This window comes from Cupressus sempervirens, chromosome 5 (genome assembly GCF_028749045.1).
Source record: "Cupressus sempervirens isolate cs-2001-9-10 chromosome 5, ASM2874904v1, whole genome shotgun sequence".
Classification (NCBI taxonomy): Eukaryota; Viridiplantae; Streptophyta; class Pinopsida; order Cupressales; family Cupressaceae; genus Cupressus; species Cupressus sempervirens.
The window spans coordinates 309114562-309136815 of NC_143122.1; the positions used below are offsets into that span (position 1 = coordinate 309114562).

At 32.6% G+C, this 22254-nt stretch overlaps 1 protein-coding gene across 1 annotated transcript; it reads left to right on the forward strand.

Annotated features, from left to right (window-relative positions):
• The first annotated feature begins 469 nt into the window (after positions 1-469).
• LOC149555853 (uncharacterized) lies at positions 470-1348 on the forward strand. The gene has a single exon (XM_089829575.1). The coding sequence runs from the start codon at positions 470-472 to the stop codon at positions 1346-1348; it is 879 nt and encodes a 292-aa protein (XP_089685701.1).
• Positions 1349-22254: the final 20906 nt, after the last annotated feature.

Below are 22254 nucleotides of genomic sequence, written 5' to 3' on the forward strand. Positions count from 1 at the left end.
TGGAGAAATTTGTACGTTATACCTAACCCACATATATGTTTGGTAGATAAAAATATTTTCCCCATCATTATCTTAAGATGTTTCTAAGAATATAATATTTGAAAAAGACCCCCATCATGTTTCCATTAAGACACATTGTAAAAAAAAACTACCAAGAATGATTACCAATTTCTCCTTATTATTTTCTATCGTTCACAACTAGATTTTATTAAACAACTAAATTAAATTTATATTGTAAAACTAAAATATTGCAAAATGATTAATTATTAAAGAGATAATCCATTAATAAAAATTTATTTATAATATGTATATTAATTAGTATTATATAATAATTAATATTATATAATAATAATTAATATTTTAATTATATATATTAGATATATATAGCATCGACCAAAAAAAAATCTCAGATAAGTATAGCAACCCATTCCATGATCTAAAGTCAGGTGAAGGTCTGTGGTTTGCTGTGATGACAGATGTCTTCAAATTGGAGAATCAAATCCCTCTGCTTGCCTTAGAGTCGCTCTATGCTTTTATTTGTGGTCCACTAAATCAGTCTAATTTCAAGAACTTTGTTGAAGGCATATGCTCTAGATACTCCCCCTTGTGGATTGAACACAGACATGAAGAGCCACTAGATGTAGATAGCTATCGACATCTCCTGCCTTCCATCCATGCGAGGCTCTATAGGAAGTGCCATCATGAGGGCTCTGACCAATGCCCTACTCAAAATGGCTGGTCTCCTCTTGCACGGCTTAGAAATAGAAATCACAAGGAGCGACAATCAGAAGAGGTCAGGCTTCGCAACCAACGAAAGATTGGTATTCCGTCCACTTCAGACTTGAGCAAAATTGGAGTAAAATTCAGCCGTTTCGATGGAGGCATTGAGCTGATACGGTTTGACACCACTCATTCTACTTTATATCTTCCCATGCTAAAGATTGGTATTATGACTGAGACGATCATTAGAAACTTGATAGCATTTGAGGTATGCTCACCAGAGATTAAAGAAAACGCTGCTACTGCTTTTATTCAGTTGTTGAAGGAGCTAATCCACAACACCAATGACGTGGAGTTGCTAAGGAAAAATGAAATCTTTCCAACCTTAGGCATGGACGATGAGGAGATTGTGGAGATTGTGAAAAGATTGAGCAGATCAACATGGAATCCAATCTGTGAACCTGTCAACAATGTCGACAAAGGCCTCTATAACTACTATATGAGAAATTTGGGTTTTGATCACAGCTTCGTGCGCAGGGTCAGTGGCGCTTCTTATGACTGCGGTGCAAGTTTTTTGTCTGTTCTACACCTGCAGTATATAATAGTAGTTTTTAGGGGTATGCAATAAGTGTTTTTTTAATAAAACTATTAGTAGATTTCTACGGTCATGTCTACTTACCGTAGGCCTTTTGAGTCTTACACCCGTTGTATTAGATTGTTGTGCGTGCAGCACTAGTCCCTGTTTGGGGTGGGGTTAGCACTAGTCCACTAGTCCCTGAATGATATCATACTCTGGTTTCTTTGTTTATGCTACATCTGTTAGTGGTTTATATGAAATTTTCTTTGTGAAGGAAAATGATCTTCGTAATGTGGTTAAATTTTAGAACAAAGCACCCTCCTCCAGATGGACGATTTGCAAGTTTTGGTAATGGTTTTAGTGGTTTCCTTGGTGCTCTTCTTGATTGTTATTTGATATCATACTAGATGCTCTATCCTACACTGTAAAATGGTCTCACACCTTTGAAAATATTTTATTGCGTAATAAATTATTATCATAATCAAAAAATAGATGTTTGAATTACTATTTAAAATACAATTTTCTTCCACTTTTTAAAAACCATAAGCCTCGTCTTTTGCTTCCACATTTTCCAAGCATTCTGTTCGAATAATTTTAGGGTCATTCCTGTGCATTTTAAAGGTAACAGTGCAGTTTGACCACTGTTTCACCTCTATTTCATGGACTCTTTTTGCACGCAAAGCTTCCATGTCCAGCTCCACTTCAAACTGGAGTCTTATAATAAGGAACAATAAGCATCGTTTCCATAGGAATTGTTCATTTCATTTCATCAGAAAATATACTATTATTATTTCCAGTTTTTGCTTTTCGTTCCTCGTTTCTCTAGTATAGAGAACGAGTTATTACCAGTGTAAAATTTGTAATATTCATATTTGGGTACAACGGGATGTTTTGGACAAGTTTTTGGGATGGCAACAGCGGGTCTCAATTTTGGAGGGGATGGTGACAAGGTCATTGATCATTTAACATGGTAACATATTACATATCTATTAGTAACATTCAAAAATTAAATTTCAAATAGATATTCAAGTACTTATCCTAGTTGCACCATGGTTGTAGAATGGCTGAGGTGGGGGGATGGAGTCCACATGTTTCACTGGTTATTACATTAAGCAATATGATGTTATTGAAACACCTCTTTCACAAGGTATCGATCATCTCATTTAAGGTTTTTTTTTGTTCAATTTTTTTCCATTGTCATTATGGTTTTTAAGACATTCAAAAATTTTAAATAATGTTTATTCAATTTTGATTTTTTCACGAACGATATTTTTTTTTAAATCTATGCTAATTTTTCTCAAATTTAGTGCTTTTATTATATTTTTCCTCAAGAAGAGGGCCTTCAAAAACATTGCCAAAGTGTGAAAAATAACAATTGCAATCATTGATTATTAATCTCCTATCTTGAAAGATTATTTACCTCTCAAAAACTAATTCACAACCAAACATTAAACAACAACACAATTGCAACTTCACAAATATTCTACAAAAAGAAATTTGAACACGATGACACAATATTTTTGGACAAAATTTTTCCTAGAAAAACCTCTAAGGGAAAACCAATTCTTCAAATGAAAAATATATTAATCTTCAGCAATATAAGAGTTACAAAAGAATTCCTTGCCTCTCACTGGAAAAACTCTAACAAACTCCCAATATCTCCCATTGATATTCCCCACTATTATCCCAATGCTAACATTGTGCCCTTGTCCCACTGTAACATTATTCTCTTTCATTGTGAATGCATTTTCTATCACTGCAAATGATTTCACAAAATTTGATCAACTACTTGATTTGCTAACACTACAAATACATTTGTTATTGCTACAAATGTGTCTTCAAGACTTGATGATTACAAATGCCCCCTAGCCCTCCTTTTATACTACTCTCTTTGAAAAGAAAATAATCAATGTCATTAGCTGAGATAAAATAAATCTTAACAACCATAATTAAATTGGTTGTAAGAATTTAATAATTAAACAATTATTTAATTAACCAAGGTTCTCGGTAAAATAAGTAATTATTTAATTAGGACTGGACAACTTTCTCACTACAAAAATTAACACTCCCTCTTAGCAAGGAAGTTGTTCCACATGATACCCAACTTATCCCTAAAGAAGATGAATTTAGCCTTCCCCAATGCCTTAGTCAGAATTTTTGCTACCTACCCATCTATAGGTATGCATTGTAGCTAAACAACCTATATATGTACACAACCTCTAATGAAGTAATATCTAATGTCTATAAGTTTAGAACTATCATGAAACATTGGATTCTCAAACAACTTGATGCAACTCTGATTGTCATAATGTATCACAGTAGTTTCAACTCTTTGACCAAAAAAGGCTACTAGCAACTTCCGAAGCCATATAGCTTCACATGTCACCGTGCTAGCTACAACTCTGATTGTCACAATACACCACAGTAGTTTCAACTCTCTAACCAAACAAGGCTATCAACAACTTTTGAAGCCATATAGCTTCACATGTCACAGTGCTAGTTGTTATGTATTGTACTTCTGCTGAACTTAAAGCCACAAACTTTTGTTTCCTACTGAACCAAGAAACAACTACTAATCCCAAACTGAAAAAACACCTTGAAGTTGTAATGCCCCACCATGTGACCCAAAATAAGTTAACCTAAAGTTTTGCTAAGTTTTTCAAACATTTTTTTTAAAGTTAAAGGTAATAACTTAACAACAACAGTTATAACATAGCAGAAGCAATTAACATACATCAACAACACATAAACAAGTTACAACTCTTAAGGTTTCCATGACGTTGAATCACATTGTACATGCCATAGGGTATGAAAGGCTGAAATAATATACATCATGAAATAAATTGCACCATCTCTTAAGATCTTATAAAATCAAATACAATACAATAGTACAACCATCCATCATAGAAATACAAGAATAGATAGAAAGGAACATCTGCACAAACACATCCACCAACGATATTTGACAGTCAGATCTCAATGGTATAAGAAAAAGTACTCCCATCCGACCTCGTGGAACCCAAAAAGGCCCACTCCCGCCATGCTGAGGAGATAGTCTCAAGTCCCAAACATGATATCAAACTCAATAATCAAATCCAACATCTAGGTTCAAGGAATCACCTAAAAGCAATCTAACTCAAAGGTACCGAGACACAAGTATCAACTAATCCTAGAGGCAACATAGACACGTAAGAAATCTACTATGCAAGTGGGCAAGTGTCATAACACGAATCAATGCTAGATTTACCCTAGCAATCTAACTTGACCTCGGCCCCCTAGTGACTCTATGCGGCACTAGTATCCTTTTGTACTGACAAGGCATACTAACAATGCATGGTCACAACCAAGCATCATCTCTACTTCCATCCTATTCTATACTAGAACTCAAGGCATGGGCGAGGAAATACAAAGACTCTTATTAGGTTCATTTTATTCCCATTTATTGTAATGTTTTCGCTTATTAAACAACTTACAATGGGTTACCCTAGCAGTCACTTTAGGCCCTCACCTCCATTGTAAGCCACTTCTCGACATGACATTATAAATAACTTACTCTAAGGTCAATAAAATCAAAAGATCACAAAAGACCACATACCATACATCAGTTCTTAAAGAAGCAACTGACAAGTACTAAAAAAACACTAATCATAATCACGGATTCCACCAATACGATCATCCTAATGGGACTGACCCCAAAATCAAGTATACAGAAACCAATCCATGGCATAACATGACATCACAAAGAAAAAATCATACAAACACCTTAGTCCTATAAAAGCGACTCGAAAGCAATCCAAATACAACTGATCGAAGACTCAAAGGTTATATTAGATAAGTCACACCATTCACCTCAATTTCACACAAGAACATTGGAAAGCAACAATCAATGCATCAAAACATCTCATAGAGCATACCAAACACATTATTGTGGTTGAGTATAAAAGATCGAGATCAAAACATCATCATGACATCACAAAATAGAACTCTCGAGCCTCTGGTAAACATCTTGACTGGCCAAATCTAAGTCAAACCCAAAAACCCAAACACCAGTAAATCGCACGTTACATAAAGTGCATACAAAAGTGAATTTCACAATTCATTAGGTTTTGAAAACCCTAAAGTTCAATATTTACTAAAATTTTTTAGATTAAATCACAAACAATTCTATAATAGAAATCAATTTTCTCAAACAAGAGTTTCAACCCAAAGAACTTCTGAAAATAGAAACACAACAGACATGAAGAAGACATGAATTTGAAAAATGAGCAACTACTGCACAAACCCACATTATCCTACATGGATATGATGCTAAAACAATGAATGCACAAACACACAAGAATCTTCCTTTTCCTTCGAAAACCCTATTTTCAAAAATTGGCTCCTCCAAACCTGTGTATCTAGAAATGAGCTCTAATTTCTTTAATAAAGAGTTTTCCCCCAAATCAAGGCTTTGATCATGCAATCATGTGAAAAGCCTTTGTCTTTAATTACTATATTTTAATTTTCATGCACACACTTTATGCAATTTAATTAAAGTAAACTTTATTAAATTAAAGCTTTCTCTCCCTTATCAAATCATGCGACGATTTTTTATATAATATTTATTAATTTAACTAATAATATTATTTAGAGTTTATTAAAAATAAAACTCCTAAATAAATTATTATCAAATTAAATAAATATAAATACACCTAAATTAGAACTTTAATCAAATATTTTAAATTTAATTAGTGTAAGCACTATTTAAAGCATAGTTTATTATTTAAATTAATAAGAATAATTAGCGCTCATTATTTAAATGCAACTCTAATTTAATATTTATTAATTAAAGAATCATAATAAAATAATATTTAATATTTAATTTTTTAATCTTTTAATTCTATTTTTATGCAACTTCTTAAATTAAACTTTTAAACTAAATATTTTAAACTGAAGTACATATTTAATTAATTTCTAATTAATTTCAAAACATCATATTCTAATCTTTCTTTAACCAATTTTCTAAATTTAAACTTTTTATTTAAATCATAAATTTAATTAGCTTTTAATTAATCAAATTAAAACATATTATAATATTTCTTTTTAATCAAATAATATTTATTACTCAACTGATAATATTATTTAGAGTTTATTATTAAAATAAAACTCTTAAATAATAATTATTAAATTGAATAAATATAAATATGCTATAATTAGAACTTTAATTTAATCTTTTAAATTTAATTATATTATTTAGTAATTTTTTCAATTAATTAAATATTGAATTTTCTATATACAATTTTCATGCGACAACTTTAAGCAATTTAAATTAAAATATATTTATTAAATTAATTTTTTTATCAATTTAATTAACCATGAGACATTTTTAATATAATATTTATTAATTTAACTAATAATATTATTTAGATTTTATTAATAAAACTCCTAAACAAATTATTATTAAATTAAATAATTATAAATATGCCAAAATTAGAACTATAACTTTATCTTTAAAACTTATTCTTTTATTTAAGTAATTCACGAGACATTTTTAATAATATATTTATTAACTTAATTAATAACATTATTTAGAGTTTATTATTAAAATAAAACTCCTAAATAATTATCATTAAATTAAATAAATATAAATAAATCAAAAATAAAACTTTAATAAAATATTTAAATTTAATTTTTTTATTTAATTAATCCAAGAGACACTTTTAATAATATATTTATTAACTTAATTATAAAAATTATTTAGAGTTTATTATTAAAATAAAACTCCTAAATAATTATCATTAAATTAAATAAATATAAATACGTCAAATTAGAACTTTAATAAAATCTTTAAATTTAATTCTTTTATTTAATTAATTTCTGAATTAATTAAATATAATTGAATATCAAATTTATTTATAAATTTTTTATTAAATTAAATCATTAAATTATATTTTAATTTGATTTAATTATAACAGAAAATCACCACATACCCATAAAACAAAAAATGACAACTCAACTGAAGGCAAAGAACACTTGAATCAAATACTAGGGTCAAAATCACAAATTCATGTCACTTGACAAATTCGGATGGGTAAACTAACTCGAATATTTGTCCTAATTTCTAAGATAATTAGCTTAGGGTTTAGGATTTGGACTCAAGAGTTATATCCCCACTTATACCATTGAAATACTATGATAAGGTGTGCTCATCTTGGCAATTCAGGGAAGTCGATAACCGATACCTATAATCTGCATAAAATCCACACATATACAAACACAATATTTTAAACTAAATAAGCAATGGCAGGAAGTGGTTCATCGTGCTGATCTCGACTAGCAGGTGACTACGAATCCCTTCCTCAACCACATCAGAAACATCAAACATAAACAAAACATACACGCACACCATACACATGCAACTATTGGATAAGTATCCCTAGAAATCACATAAAATTCATTCATCTAACTAACATAATTCAATAACTAAAATAATTGGCACTAAGTACCTCTATATATATATATAGATAGATAGATAGATAGATAGATAGATACATAGATAGATAGATAGATAGATAGATAGATATCAACTGAATATGAAATACAACTAATCAATTCCAGTAATCTAACACTGCTAATCATAAAACATAATAATAGAACATGCCTAAAAGAATCCAATCAAAAAAAATTAGAAAAGTCAAGTAGGGGTAGGCATTACAAAAGTGCTCCTTATGTCTGTCGCACTGCCTATCCAATCTGTGTCAATATAGCCCATCAACTTGATACCTTCACCTTGAACATATCTAGTCCCATACTCAACTTGATGTTGTGCAACATCATGATAATTGGAAGGCTCATTGTCTATCAATTGACTAACTAATGCCACATAGTCATTGAACTTGGATGGTTGCCTCCATTGTATAGTACTCTTCCTAGGAGATCCCACAAACTCCTGAGTATCCCTTTGTGCCTCTTGAACCTCATGGTTCCTATTGCCAACTATAGAGGATGAAATATCAACCTCTAAGTCTTCTAGATGCATTTCCTATTGCGCATGTTACTCCATACTCTATGAATCTTCACCACCTAAGTCTATGCTCGTACTAGTAACTATACTTGAGCTTTGTTACCCTTGACTAGAGGTCTTGGAGCTTCTGTTGGTTGCTCACTCTGATCATCTACAAGCCAAAATTTGGACCTTCTAAATATCTTGTCCTCCATGAACTTAACATCACGTCTAACTATAATTATTTTGATCCATAGATTAAAAATCTTATATGCCTTTGAGGTTTCATTGTACCCAACAAAGTACCCCCTCTCTATTGTCTGATCTAACTTGGTACGTGTATCACCTGGAATATGAGAATATGCCAAACTCTAAAATACTCTAAAGTGACCAACATTTGGTTTCTTTCCTGTAAAAGCTTCGTCTAGTATCATCTTCCCTAGCACCTTGTGTAGAACCCTATTCTGAATGTAAAGTGTTTTACTACATGCTTTTGCCCATTAATAGTCAAGCATGTCCTGGTCATGTAGCATAGCCCTTGCCACCTATGATATAGAATGGTTCTCCCTCTCAGCAACTCCCTTCTATTGTGGATTGTAAGGAAAAATCGACTCTCTCTTGATTCCTTCCTTAGTACAGAACTCTTGGAAGATGTTTCCTTTGTACTTGTCACCATTGTCTAACTAAAGGACCTTTGTCTTCTTTCTGTCACATTCTCCACAAGAGCCTTCAACTCTTAGAATTGACTAAAAACCTCATCTTTGGTCATCAAGAAGTATATCTAGGTCTTCTTGAAGAAATCATCAATAAAAGAAGCATAGTGTTCATATCCTTTGGGAGACTTCAACGACATCAGTCCACATACATCTAAATGCACTAGATCAAGAACACCCTCAAATTTGGTATCGCTCCTTGGAAAAGATGCTTTCACAAACTTTTCCAACACACATCCCTTGCATACATCATAATGCTTTGTGCTCACCTCTATAACACCTATCACTATCTCACAAAGAAATTTAAGTGCTCCACAATGAATACGGCCCATCCTGCTATGTCATAACTCTGAAAGATCTCTAGGATTATTTCTACTTATGAGTGCCTTAGGAGTATCAAACTACAACCTATAAAGGCAACCACTCCTAATTCTAATAGTTATGGGTGATTTCCAATCCTTATGCTTAATCAACACATGAGTCCCTCTAAAGAGTACACTATACCCCTTATCTTGAAGAACATATATAGAAATCAGATTCATACCTAAGCTAAGAACATGCAACAAACCATGAAGTGGAATTATCTTTCCATTCTCCCTTTAAAACTAAGCAATCCCTTTCCCAACTGGGTTGAGTTTGGACAAGTTTCCCATAGAAATTTGGATATTGGTTTTCTCCTTATAATTGGAGAAGTACTCTCTAACTCGTATCGCATGAAATAATGCCTCATCTATATATCAAAAACACTGTGAGGTTGAACTAACAAAACAAGCTATGAGTGCAAACTCATCTTCCCTTCTACTAGCGAGTTCTTTTGCACTTGTTGAAGTTGCTACCCACTTCTTTGCCTTCTTCTTTTTTGAGCAATCACTAACTTAGTGACCATACTCATGACAACCAAAGCACTTGACTTTACAAAGGTCCTTTATCTTCTCACTTTGTGAATTCGATCCTTTGCTAGACCCCTTCTTTTCTTTCCCTTTTCCTGCTAGGGCAACACTTTCACGTTCCACCTCATTTTTTTGACTCTTGTCGGCCTCATTGACAAGACATAGTCTAAAATCCTGCTGAGTGAAATCAATCCATAGTCGATCCCAACTTGATAAGGTGCATCGTCCACTAACAACTTGAACAAAGACACTCCACTACTTAGTAAACCCATTTAGGGCTATTCTCACTAGCTCGTGATCACTAAGACTATCTCCAACAACTGTTAACTCATCCTTGACAAGTCTAATCCTGGTGAGGTAACTTGTGACATCTTCTCTTTGGTTCATCAAGGTATTCTTCAACTTTTCTCTAAGAATCATCTTCATGTTGGTGGTAGCATTCTGGTACATATTCAAAATGGCATCCCGCATCTTCTTTGATGTATCTAGCTCTAAGATATGTGGAACAATATGATCCTTGACACCATCAAGGATTATCGTCCTCACCTTGGCATCGTCCTTCTTGTATGTTGCAAGTTGTATCACATTTGTAGGTATACGTACAACACTGGTAACATAATTTTTAATACCATTCTCTTCCAACAATAAAGATAGTCTAGCCTTCCAGACACCAAAATTTGAGGCACCATCCAATCTATCTCGATCTCTCACAAAAGCAGAAGCCATCTTAAGGGATTAAAGCAATAATAAATCTAAAGAGATTAGGTTTTAATAAACCCTTAATTTCTTTACTAGGATAGATTATTTCTACGGGGGGTTGGGGGTAGCGCCCCTGCAAGGTCCTAGGGTAGCACCCCAAGTGTGCTCCCTATCACATTACAAGGTGGGGTGAAGAGGCAATGCCCCCCAAAAACCAAAAATGCCCTTATATTGTAAAAGGCATAGGCTACTATTTTTCTATCATTCTAGCACTAATTTTGTAAACAACAAAATCTTGTATAAAAATGCTTAGGGTTAGGGATTTCATGATGAATGGTGATATTGTAGCTTCTTGCGGTGGTATTGATCTGTAAGGGATCACAAATCATAATTAATTTGTAATCACTGGATAATAATAATATTGGACTTCTTGTTGGTGGACATAGCCCAAGGATTGGGTGAACCACGTTAACTCTTGGTGTCTTGTGTTCTCTTTTATGCAATCTACTATTTTCTGGTATTGGTTATATTTGCATGTAATTGTTATTTATGTCTGAGGTTAATCCTAACATTCTTTACCCTCAACATTGCTCTAGTACTCTATGAAAAAGAGCTATTGCAATCATTGATTATTAATCTCCTATCGTGAAAGATTATTTAATTGTCGAAAACTAATTCACAACCAAATATTGAATAACAACACAATTGCAAGTTCACAAAAATTATGTGAAAAGAAATTTGAACACAGTGACACAATATTTTTGAACAAAATTGTCCTTGGAAAAACCCATAAGGGAAAACTAGTTCTTCAGATGGAAGATATATTAATCTTCAACAATATAAGATTTACAAAAGAATCCCTTGCCTCTCACTGGCAGAACTTTGACAAACTCCCAATGTCTCCCGCTGATATCCCCCACTACTATCCCAACGCTAGCATTGCGCCCTCACTTCCGCTATAAGATTATTCACTTCAATTGACAATGATTTCACAAAATTTGATCTTCTGCTTGATCTGCTAACAGTGCAAATACATATGCTATTACTACAAATCTGTCTTCAAGACTTGATCTTCAAACTTGATGATTACAAATACCACCTTGCCCTTCTTTTATTCTACTCTCATTGAAAAGAAAATAACGACTAACATTGGCTGAGATAAAATAAATCTTAACAACCATAATTAAATTGGTTGTAAGCATATAATAATTAAACAAGTATTTAATTAACCAAGGTTCTCGGTAAAATAAATAATTATTTAAGTAGGGCTAGACAACTTTCTCGCTACAAAATTTAACACTAGGGTCATGGGGAATGTGAGGACCCTAGGCAATGTTAGGTAAAAGGCAAAGTTATCAAGAAATTAATAAAAGTTAAGGATTTGGGCATCCTTAAATCACTTCTATTTCTTTTCGGTACATGTGTATGTATACAATTATTTTTTTCATTAATATGGGGTCTAATTGTAGACACCCAAAAATGGACAGACTTGCAAATTTACATTTAACATGCTTATTATTCTTCTATTGATTATTAATTATTTAATTATTAATTAATCATCTTATTTCTTCTATAATCAAATCTTTGCATCATTTAATCATTCCCTAATTTTAATTAAATTAATTAAATTTATTTAATTATTTAACCTTTAATTAATTGATCATTATTAGTTAGTTAAATTCAATTTCCCACAATTTAAATAATAATTATTGATTTTTTAAATTAACTAATCTATTCCTCTTTATTAAATTTAATTTAATTTCATCTTCATTTCACATCAATTTCAATTTCTAATTAAGCCGATAGGCTTATTGTGGGAGCTTTTCTCCTCAATTTGCCTTTTTTGCACGAAAATGTTGTAAGACTGGACGGAAATATTGTAAGACTTCACGGTTTTATGATTTTTCGTTGATCTAATAGACGCAGTTAAAAAAATTTGGAGTTTCCTTTATCATTGTTAATTTTGTAGGAAAGTTTCTAACTTTTATTTCTTCTTCAAAAGTTTCTATTTCTTCTTCTATTTAACTTAAATGTTTATCAATTAACCTATTTTTTCTCTCATTTCTAACATTGTGTAGGTTCTATTGGATTTCCTATCAACATTTTTGGTTATTATAATGCCATAAGTTTATATACTGGTTTGAATTGCTTGACAAGTTTATCATAATAATAAGTACATAATGAGTAGTTACAAAATGTATGCATATAGATTATAACAAGTTTATATATTCATTTGAATTGTTTGACAAGTTTCATATAGTAATAAATGCATAGTGAGCAATTACAAAATGCATGCATATTGATTATAGAAAAGTTGAGGAAGCAAATAGAAATGGTAATACATGCATGACAAGAAATAAATATGAACAAGATTAAATCATATTAGTTTTGTTTCAATTTATATATTGTTCAAATCATTTTTGATAGCCTCAATTTGATTTGCAAATATATTCATTTCTAAATATATTTACTCATAAATCTGTGTTATTTATGACAGATCTTAAAAATCTATTATTTTTATTATCAAATATATTGGCAATGATTCATATTTTTTTGAATAAATCTTAAAAATAATAAAGATAGTTAATTTATATACACATTTTGATTTTAAAATTAAAAAATTAAATTATCTTAAATTAAAACTTGAAATGCATAAAGTAAATAGAATACAAAATTTTAAAAGATAAAAAAAGATTGCATTTGAATCTAGATTTTATATTTAGAACTGTTGATTAAGAAAAAAATATTGAAAGATTGTTTTCATATCAATTACAATTTGAAATTATATGCATCCAAAAATATAAAATAGAATACAAATATTTATATTGTTAAAAAATATATAAAGTTCGCATTAAGTCTAGATTTTTAGTTTTTTGGTTTTAAATTTAAGTTGATTCATTTTAGAAAATTGAAAATATAATTTAATATAATTCTAATTTTTTAAGTAATATATAAGGAAGAAGAAAAATTAAAATATATATATCTAGCACATATATATTTATATTTTTTGGATTTAGTAATAATTAAGATAAAAATAAAATGTATGAAAAAATGTAGTTTACATATCTTCAATAGATATAGACATATTTCCTTTGTAAGTAGATTTTAGTTTTAAATTTTTAGTTTAATGTTATCATTTGATTTTTTACACAAAAATAATTTCATATTTAGAAAATTTTGTTATATACATAGATTACTTTCTATATTTTTTATAAATTCTAATACAAATGTTGTTTAGAGTATAAATATAAAATAATTGTTTTCTTATCAATATGCATGCAAAATCATAAAATAAAGTAGAAATGTTTTTTTTAAAAAAAAAATATCGAAAGGTAACATTTAAGTATAGATTTCAATTTTTTAGTTTTTAATTTATGTTGATTCATTTTGAGAAATAGATATAGAACTTTGTTTAGTTTTAAAATTTGAAATGATTTACAAACTAGAAGAAAAATTAAAATATATGTTATAAAAATTTATTTCTATTTTAAAATAAAATCATTTCTATTTTTTAATTTATTAAGTATTAAGATAAAAATGAAATGCATGCAATTAAATATTGTTTACATACCTTTAATAAATAGAGAGATTTTATTTGTATCTAGGTTTTAGTTGTAAAATTATAGTTTAATTTTATAATTTGAATTTTTTTTACTTTAAAAGGATTTGAAATTTAGAAATGTTTGTCATATATGTAAATTAATTTCTATTTCTTTTTTATTTTCATAATTTGAACAATTATTTATTTATTTAAAATAAATTATTTTATTTTAATTCCAACATAATACATAATATAAGCATTTATTTACCTATATTATAATAATGTATTCTAAGATCATCATATTCTCACAACTGATAGAGCTATCCATTATGTAAATCCTAGCAATAGCCATAATCTCAATCCTAACTATAATCATAATCCCAATTTTAACAATAATCATTTTCCCAAACCCTTAACCCTAGGCTAAACCTTAATCCAAACTTTAACCATAATGTAACTACAATGTGACAAGTTTATATACTGGTTTGAATTGCTTGACAAGTTTATCATAATAATAAGTACATAATGAGTAGTTACAAAATGTATGCATATAGATTATAAAAAGTTTATATATTCGTTTGAAGTGTTTGACAAGTTTCATATAGTAATAAATGCATAGTGAGCAATTACAAAATGCATGCATATTGATTATAGAGAAGTTGAGGAAGCAAATAGAAATGGTAATACATGCATGACAAAAAATAAATATGAACAAGATTAAATCATATTAGTTTTGTTTCAATTTATATATTATTCAAATCATTTTCTATAGCCTCGATTTGATTTGCAAATATATCCATTTCTAAATATATGTACTCATAAATCTGTGTTATTTATGAAAGATCTTAAAAATCTATTATTTTTATTATCAAATATATTGGCAATGATTCATATTTTTTTCAATAAATCTTTAAAAAAATAAAGATAGTTAATTTATATATACATTTTGATTTTAAAATTAAAAAATTAAATTATCTTAAATTAAAACTTGAAATGCATAGAGTAAATAGAATACAAAATTTTAAAAGATAAAAAAAGATTGCATTTGTATCTAGATTTTATATTTAGAATATAAAATATGCATCCAAAAATATAAAATAGAATAAAAATATTTATATTGTTAGAAAATATATAAATTTCGCATTAAGTCTAAATTTTTTGTTTATTGAAAGTCTCGGTTGGCTGCCGACTGGGCTAGGGTTTTTCCCCTAGCCTGTTCTTTGTGTTTGATCTTTACTATTTTTCTGTTCTGTTTGGATTGTTAGCTACTGGACATAATTTGCGTCGATGTTTTTGGAGATCTTCTGCAATCAATTTTGGATTGGGGGTTTTATTGTTTGCATGGCAGGGCCTAGGATTTCTTCTCCGTTGGTGAGAACAGATGGTTCTTCTCCAACTATGCATGCAATGCGATCTGAATCGTTTTATTCAGGGGAGAGCTCCAAGCTGAAAAAAGTTAATGGTTGTTTTCGCGTAGCCATGATCGCCCTGTTCTGGTTATTCCTCAAACGGCTATAATGGAGGACATTGATTATTGGACCAAGCATGCTTTGATATGCAAATTTCTTGGAATTCAAATTTCCCTATCCGCTCTTGAGGCATGGATCTGCCGCTCTTGGTAGGTGGAAGGCGATATGGAGATTATGTTGGCAGGGAATAGTTATTTTTTTGTTGTATTCTCTTGCATGTCTGATCGTGATCGTGTTTTTGAAGGAGGCCCTTATTTCTACAACAATGTGGGGTTATTTGTCAAACCTTGGCATTCAGGTTTTAATTCTGCTGAGGATCTCCCTTCAACAGTGCCATTTTGGGTTCGCTTGCCTTGTCTTCCCTTGAAATTTTGGCGTGAAGACATCCTTCGACAAATTGCTGCTTTTTTGGGGAAGCCAGCTGCGATCGCACATCAAACCCTCGATAAAAAGGTTATTTCTTTTGCTAGAATTTGTGTTGAAATTAATTTGAATAACCCAGTACCAGATTCTTTGGAAATTTGTCTGGGGGATTCTTCTTGGGTGCAGCAGTTAGATTATGAATCCCTCCCTTTCCATTGCCGAATTTGTCATGAGTATGGTCATTTACTGTGGCAGTGCCCCTGTAACTCAAGTTTCAAAGGAGTGGATCGATCTACAGCTGGAAATGCTGGTGGTTTGGCAGATACTATAGGGAAAGGACAATCTCAAATGGTTAATACTACCAAGGGGATGAATCCACAAGATGCTATAGGTAAGGGTAAGGCTCCAATGCAGGATAATGATGGATTTACCCCTGTTCGTCCTCGAGCTAAGGGACTTGGTCAAAAGAGGCCTTTGAAAGAAAGATTATCTTATTCAAGTTTTAACTGTTTTGAGGTGCTGGATAGTATGGTTCTAGAGGAGGGTATTTCTCCTCCTATCTCTTCTGATCCAGCTTGCCTAGATGAGAGATCTGTTCCTAATGATGCTTGTGGGGCATCTCAAGTTGTAGTATATCAGAATTGTGAGGTTCCTGTAGCTCCTGTGATAGCGGCTCTGGTGACTCCTGCAGTGTTGGAAGATGATGATGTTGTTTTGGCTGACTTGGTTAAGGGCGTGCTACCATCAGGTAAGGGCAAGGGATCTCCTCTCCCCTTGGGGTTGCTGCCTCGACCCTTTAAGCGGGCTTCTTCTTCTCCCGCTCTAAGGAGTGGGCGCAAAACAGACCAAGAGAAGATTAAACTCACAGGAGATATATTGATTGAGTCTGGTTCAGTGAAACCTTTGGATTATCTACCTAATGATGATTATTCTCTCATGGAATCTAAGGGGGTTGAATAGCATCCCTAGACAAAAGGCTATTCATAACTTGGTGGTTGATCATAGTCCTGATGTTTTTTATATCCAAGAGACTAAGCTCTCTATGGAGTCTATGGTCCAACATGCCTCTATTATTTGGTCTCGTGGCCAATGCCAGTGTGTTGGGGCAACAGGAAGTGCTGGTGGTTTAGCTATATTTTGGGATCCTCAAAAAATTTCTCCTCTTGGCTGGATGTCTTCTCGCTCAGCTCTCTCTATGGTAGCTTCTGCTCTAGACTCAGGAGAGGTAATCATGGTTACTAATGTGTATGCACCTGTTGATCTTGTGGGAAAGGAGGAACTTTGGGAACATATTCAATATGTTAGAAATTGTCATCCTTATCATCCTTGGGTGTTAGCAGGGGACTTCAACTCAGTTTTAAGTCTGGAAGAGAAGCATGGTGGTTTGGCTAGATTGGGGCCTTCTTCTGCTCTTCTTCGGCAACACATATCTCTTTTGCATCTCTTTGATGTTAAGCCTTCTAATGGCCTCTATACCTGGAATAATCGCAGGACTGGTGTTGCTGCTATCTCAGAACGCCTAGATAGATTTCTTGTTTCTTGCTTCTGGCTTAGTGGCACCCTTACTATCTCTTTAGAAATCCTTGATTGGAGGGGTTCAGATCATTGGCCAATCAAATTTTCCTCTATAGGGGATTATGTTTCAAAGCATCCTCCTTTTAAGTTCCAGTTGATGTGGCTTCGTGACTCCTCTCTTCATGATTTTGTTTTTTGTTGGTGGAAAGATGGTGCCCCTGCATATGGTACTGCAATGTTCTCATTTTCTAAAAGGCTTCAATATGTTAAAAGGCAGCTCAAGATATGGAATAGGGAATGCTTTGGGAATCTTCACTTTATGAAGAGGCTTGCTCAAGAAAATCTTGATGTCATCACAAGGGAGATTAGAGATCGAGGTTTCTCGGAGGATCTTGGCTAGGCTGAATCCCTTGCTTCTAGAGCTCTAGAAGAATGGGAACTTCAAGAGGAAATTTTTTGGAAGAAAAAGGCTCGAGTTGATTGGCTCCACGAAGGTGATCAAAGCACTGCCTTTTTCCATAAAACAGTGCAATCTTGCCGGAATCAGAGCACTATCTCTTCTTTGGTTAATTCTCAAGGTATCCAACTAAATTCCTTGCTAGCTTTGTTCTAGGAGGCTATTTTGTACTTCTCTACCCTCTTCTCTGAGGACTCTCCTCCTGCTGATAATGAAGAAAATATTATTTTGTCCTGTATTCCTTCCCTTATCACTCAGGAAATGAATGATTATCTCATGTGTCCTATCTCTTTGGAAGAGCTGGAGGTGGTGGTCTTTGGCATGCCTAAGGGGAAGGCTCCTGGTCCTGATGGTTTTCCAGTTGAATTCTTTCAAGAATTTTGGGACATCATTAATCATGATTTGTTGGAGGTGGTTAAAGAATCCTATGCTAGCAAGCAGATGCTTCGAGCTTTGAACTCTACATTCTTGACTCTTATTCCTAAGAGAGAGGGTGCTAATCAATTGGAGCTTTTTAGACCAATTGCCTTATGTAATGTGGTCTACAAAGTTATTACTAAGCTGATTGCTGAGAGACTGAAAAGCTGGCTTCCCATTATTATCTCAGAAGAACAAGGTGGTTTTGTTGCTGGAAGACAAATTTTGGATGGGGTGGTTATTGCTACTGAGGCTATTCACTCTATGGCTACTTCAAGGGAGAGAGCCATGTTTGTTAAGCTGGATATGGCTAAGCCCTACGATAGAGTTAAATGGAGCTTCCTAAGGAGTATTCTTCTTTCTTTTGGATTTAGCTCTGACTGGGTGAGTTGGATTATGAGTTGCATTACTTCTGCCTCTTTTTCTATTCTTATTAATGGTCAACCTTCACAACTATTTGGTGCTTCTAGAGGCCTCTGCCAGGGTGACCCTCTCTCCCCATATCTATTCATCATCATGGCTGAAGGCTTGGGTAGATTCATTAAGCATCAGGTGTCCCAGAATTCTATTCAAGGCTGGCGGTGGGGTAATGGCTTACCTTCTCTTTCCCATCTTCAATTTGTGGATGATTCTGCTCTTGCCGGTCTTGCTAGGATCAAGGAAGCTGACGCCTTTCGACATGCTTTGGATGTTTATTTGGCAGCTTCAGGCCAGAAAGTTAATGAGCACAAATCTTTCATTTACTTTTTTAACACTTCTGATTCTATTCAGCACAGGATTGTTGGTATCCTACGGTTTCAAATAGGTTCACTTCCTTTGACTTATCTTGGCATTCCTATTGCTGTTTTTAGGCAGCCACGTCTCTTTTGGCAAAATTTGATTACCAAGCTTCAGGATAAGGTAAATCATTGGACTCATAGATGGCTTTCTACTGCTGCTCGGGTTACTCTTCTTCAAGCTGTTATCCAAGCTCTTCCTACTTATAGAAGCATGGTTCATGCTGCACCTATTTACTTTCTCAAGGAGTTTGATGCTCTTTCTCGAAAATTCCTTTGGAGTGGTAATTTGCGTAGTACTAAATGGAGCTTGGTTAATTGGGCAACTGTTTTTAGGCCTAAAAAGGAGGGTGGTCTTGGTCTTTGTTCTGCTCTATTGAGTAGACAAGCTTTGGCTGCTAAACTTTATTGGCGATGGTGCTCTGGACAGCATCAACTTTGGGCTCGTATAATCACTCATAAATATTTTCATGGTGCTGATCCTTGCTCTGTTTCTGCACTTCCTCTTGAAGGTTGTGGCTCAATGGTTTGGCATACTTTGAATACAGGTGCGATGTTGGTGAAGAGGGGTCTGTTCTGGATATGTAAAGGAGGTTCTCAGGCTTTGTTTTGGTCTGATGCTTGGGATGGATTCCCTTCTATTTTATCCATATACCCTCATCTTCAGCCTCTTTGTGACTCTTTTCTGGCCGCTGGATGGGATAAAGTGGCTCATTACAAGACTCCTTATCAATTGGGACCTGTTGTTGGTTATAGATGGAAGCATTCCTCTTATTGGCCTCCTAGAGGTACAGACATGGATCATCAGGAGCTTTCTCAAATTCTGGCCTGTAGAGAGTGTTCCTCTTTGCTTGGTCCATATGTATTGGCTTGGGGCGGTACCTTGTCTGGTAAATATCATGTATCTGCTGGGTATCAGGAGATAACTAGACAATTATTTGGGGATGCTGAGGTCCCTTGGTGGAAGCAAGTCTGGAATAAAGTTTCTTGGTAGAAGTGCAATTTTTTCATGTGGCTAGTGGCTCACAACTGTTGTCTTACCTGGGATAATCTTTGTAAACGTGGATTTCAGGGCCCCTCTTATTGTGTTTTGTGTGGTAATGGAGAGGAGTCTGTCTCCCATCTGTTCTTCCATTGCTCCTATTCTACTCAGATATGGCACCTTTGGTGGAGCACTTGGGGTTGCTCTTGTCGGCATGCTTCCTCTTTGCCTGAGTTCTAGGCTCACTTGGGTAGTGCTCCCTCCAAGTCTTCTTCTCTCCATGCTGCTTGGATTTTTGGCCCATCTTTCATGCTTTGGCATATCTGGTTGGAGAGGAATCGTCGCATATTCCAAGATGTTTAGCTTGGTGTTTTGCATCTTTGGTGGAAAATATCAAATTCTCTCTAGGAAACTATTCTTGTGAAGTGTGAGCTTGATGGGGGTATGGATCTGGTTGATCTTGCTATCTGTAATCGCCTCAATTTTCATCTGCAGGATGGGGTTGCGGCTCATAGGTTTCCTTCTATGTCCAGGCAGCTTCACCATCAGAGGAAGGGTTGAGTTAACCGGGATGGGCACTCGACTCATCCTCCCTGTGGAGTTCTGAAAATTAACACTGATGGTTCTTCTCGTGGGAATCCTGGTCCAGCTGGTATTGGCGGAGTGGCTCGTTGTAGTTCTGGGAATGTTAAATTTTTCTTCTCAATTCATAAGGGTGATTATACTAACAATCTCATGGAAGCTCAGGCTATTTTATATGCTGTGGAAAATTGTTGCTTGTGGGGACGGAGTAAGATTATTTGTGAGACTGATTCCCAGGTGGTGGTGAACATGCTTTGTTCGCAAGAGCTTGAGGATGTTAGTTGGCAGCTGGCCACTGTTGTTACGCAAATTCTTTTCTTCTCTTCCTCTTTTCAGTTCATTAGGTTCAAGTATATTCTGCGAGAATGGAATAGACTTGCTGATTGTTTAGCCAAATGGGCTTCTAGTCATGATCCGGGTTGGAATATTAGGGATAGGGGACAACTGTCCTTTGAGATGGTGCAAGAATTTGATGATCTTGTTGCTCAGGATCGAGCTCCTTGTTGAGCTCTCCTTGTTGTATTCCTTTTTGTCTTAATAAACTTTTACCCCTCTTTTTGCTAAATTTTTAGTTTTTTGGTTTTAAATTTAAGTTGGTTCATTTTAGAAAATTGAAAATATAATTTAATATAATTCTAATTTTTTAAATAATATATAAGGAAGAAGAAAAATTAAAATATATATATCTAGCACATATATATTTATATTTTTTGGATTTAGTAATTACTAAGATAAAAATAAAATGTATGAAAAAATGTAGTTTACATATCTCCAATAGATATAGACATATTTCTTTTGTAAGTAGATTTTAGTTTTAAATTTGTAGTTTAATGTTATCATTTGATTTTTTACACAAAAATAATTTCATATTTAGAAAAGTTTGTTATATAGATAGATTACTTTCTATATTTTTTATAAATTCTAATACAAATGTTTTTTAGAGTATAAATATAAAATAATTGTTTTCTTATCAATATGCATGCAAAAGCATAAAATAAAGTAGAAATGTTTTTTTTTTTTAAAAAAATATAGAAAGGTAACATTTAAGTATAGATTTCAATTTTTTAGTTTTTAATTTATGTTGATTCATTTTGAGAAATAGATATAGAACTTTGTTTAGTTTTAAAATTTGAAATGATTTACAAACTTGAGGAAAAATTAAATATATGTTATACAAATTTATTTCTATTTTAAAATAAAATCATTTCTATTTTTTAATTTAGTAAGTATCAAGATAAAAATGAAATGCATGCAATTAAATATTGTTTACATACCTTTAATAAATAGAGAGATTTTATTTTTATCTAGGTTTTAGTTGTAAAATTATAGTTTAATTTTATAATTTGAAATTTTTTACATTAAAAGGATTTGAAATTTAGAAATGTTTGTCATATATGTAAATTAATTTCTATTTCTTTTTTATTTTCATAATTTTCACAATTATTTATTTATTTAAAATAAATTATTTTATTTTAATTTCAACATAATACATAATATTAGCATTTATTTACCTATATTATAATAATGTATTCTAAGATCATCATATTCTCACAACTTATAGAGCTATCCAT

Coding starts and splice junctions, on each gene's coding strand:
- LOC149555853 (XM_089829575.1), top strand. CDS start 470: ATGACAGATGTCTTCAAATTGGAGAATCAAATCCCTCTGCTTGCCTTA.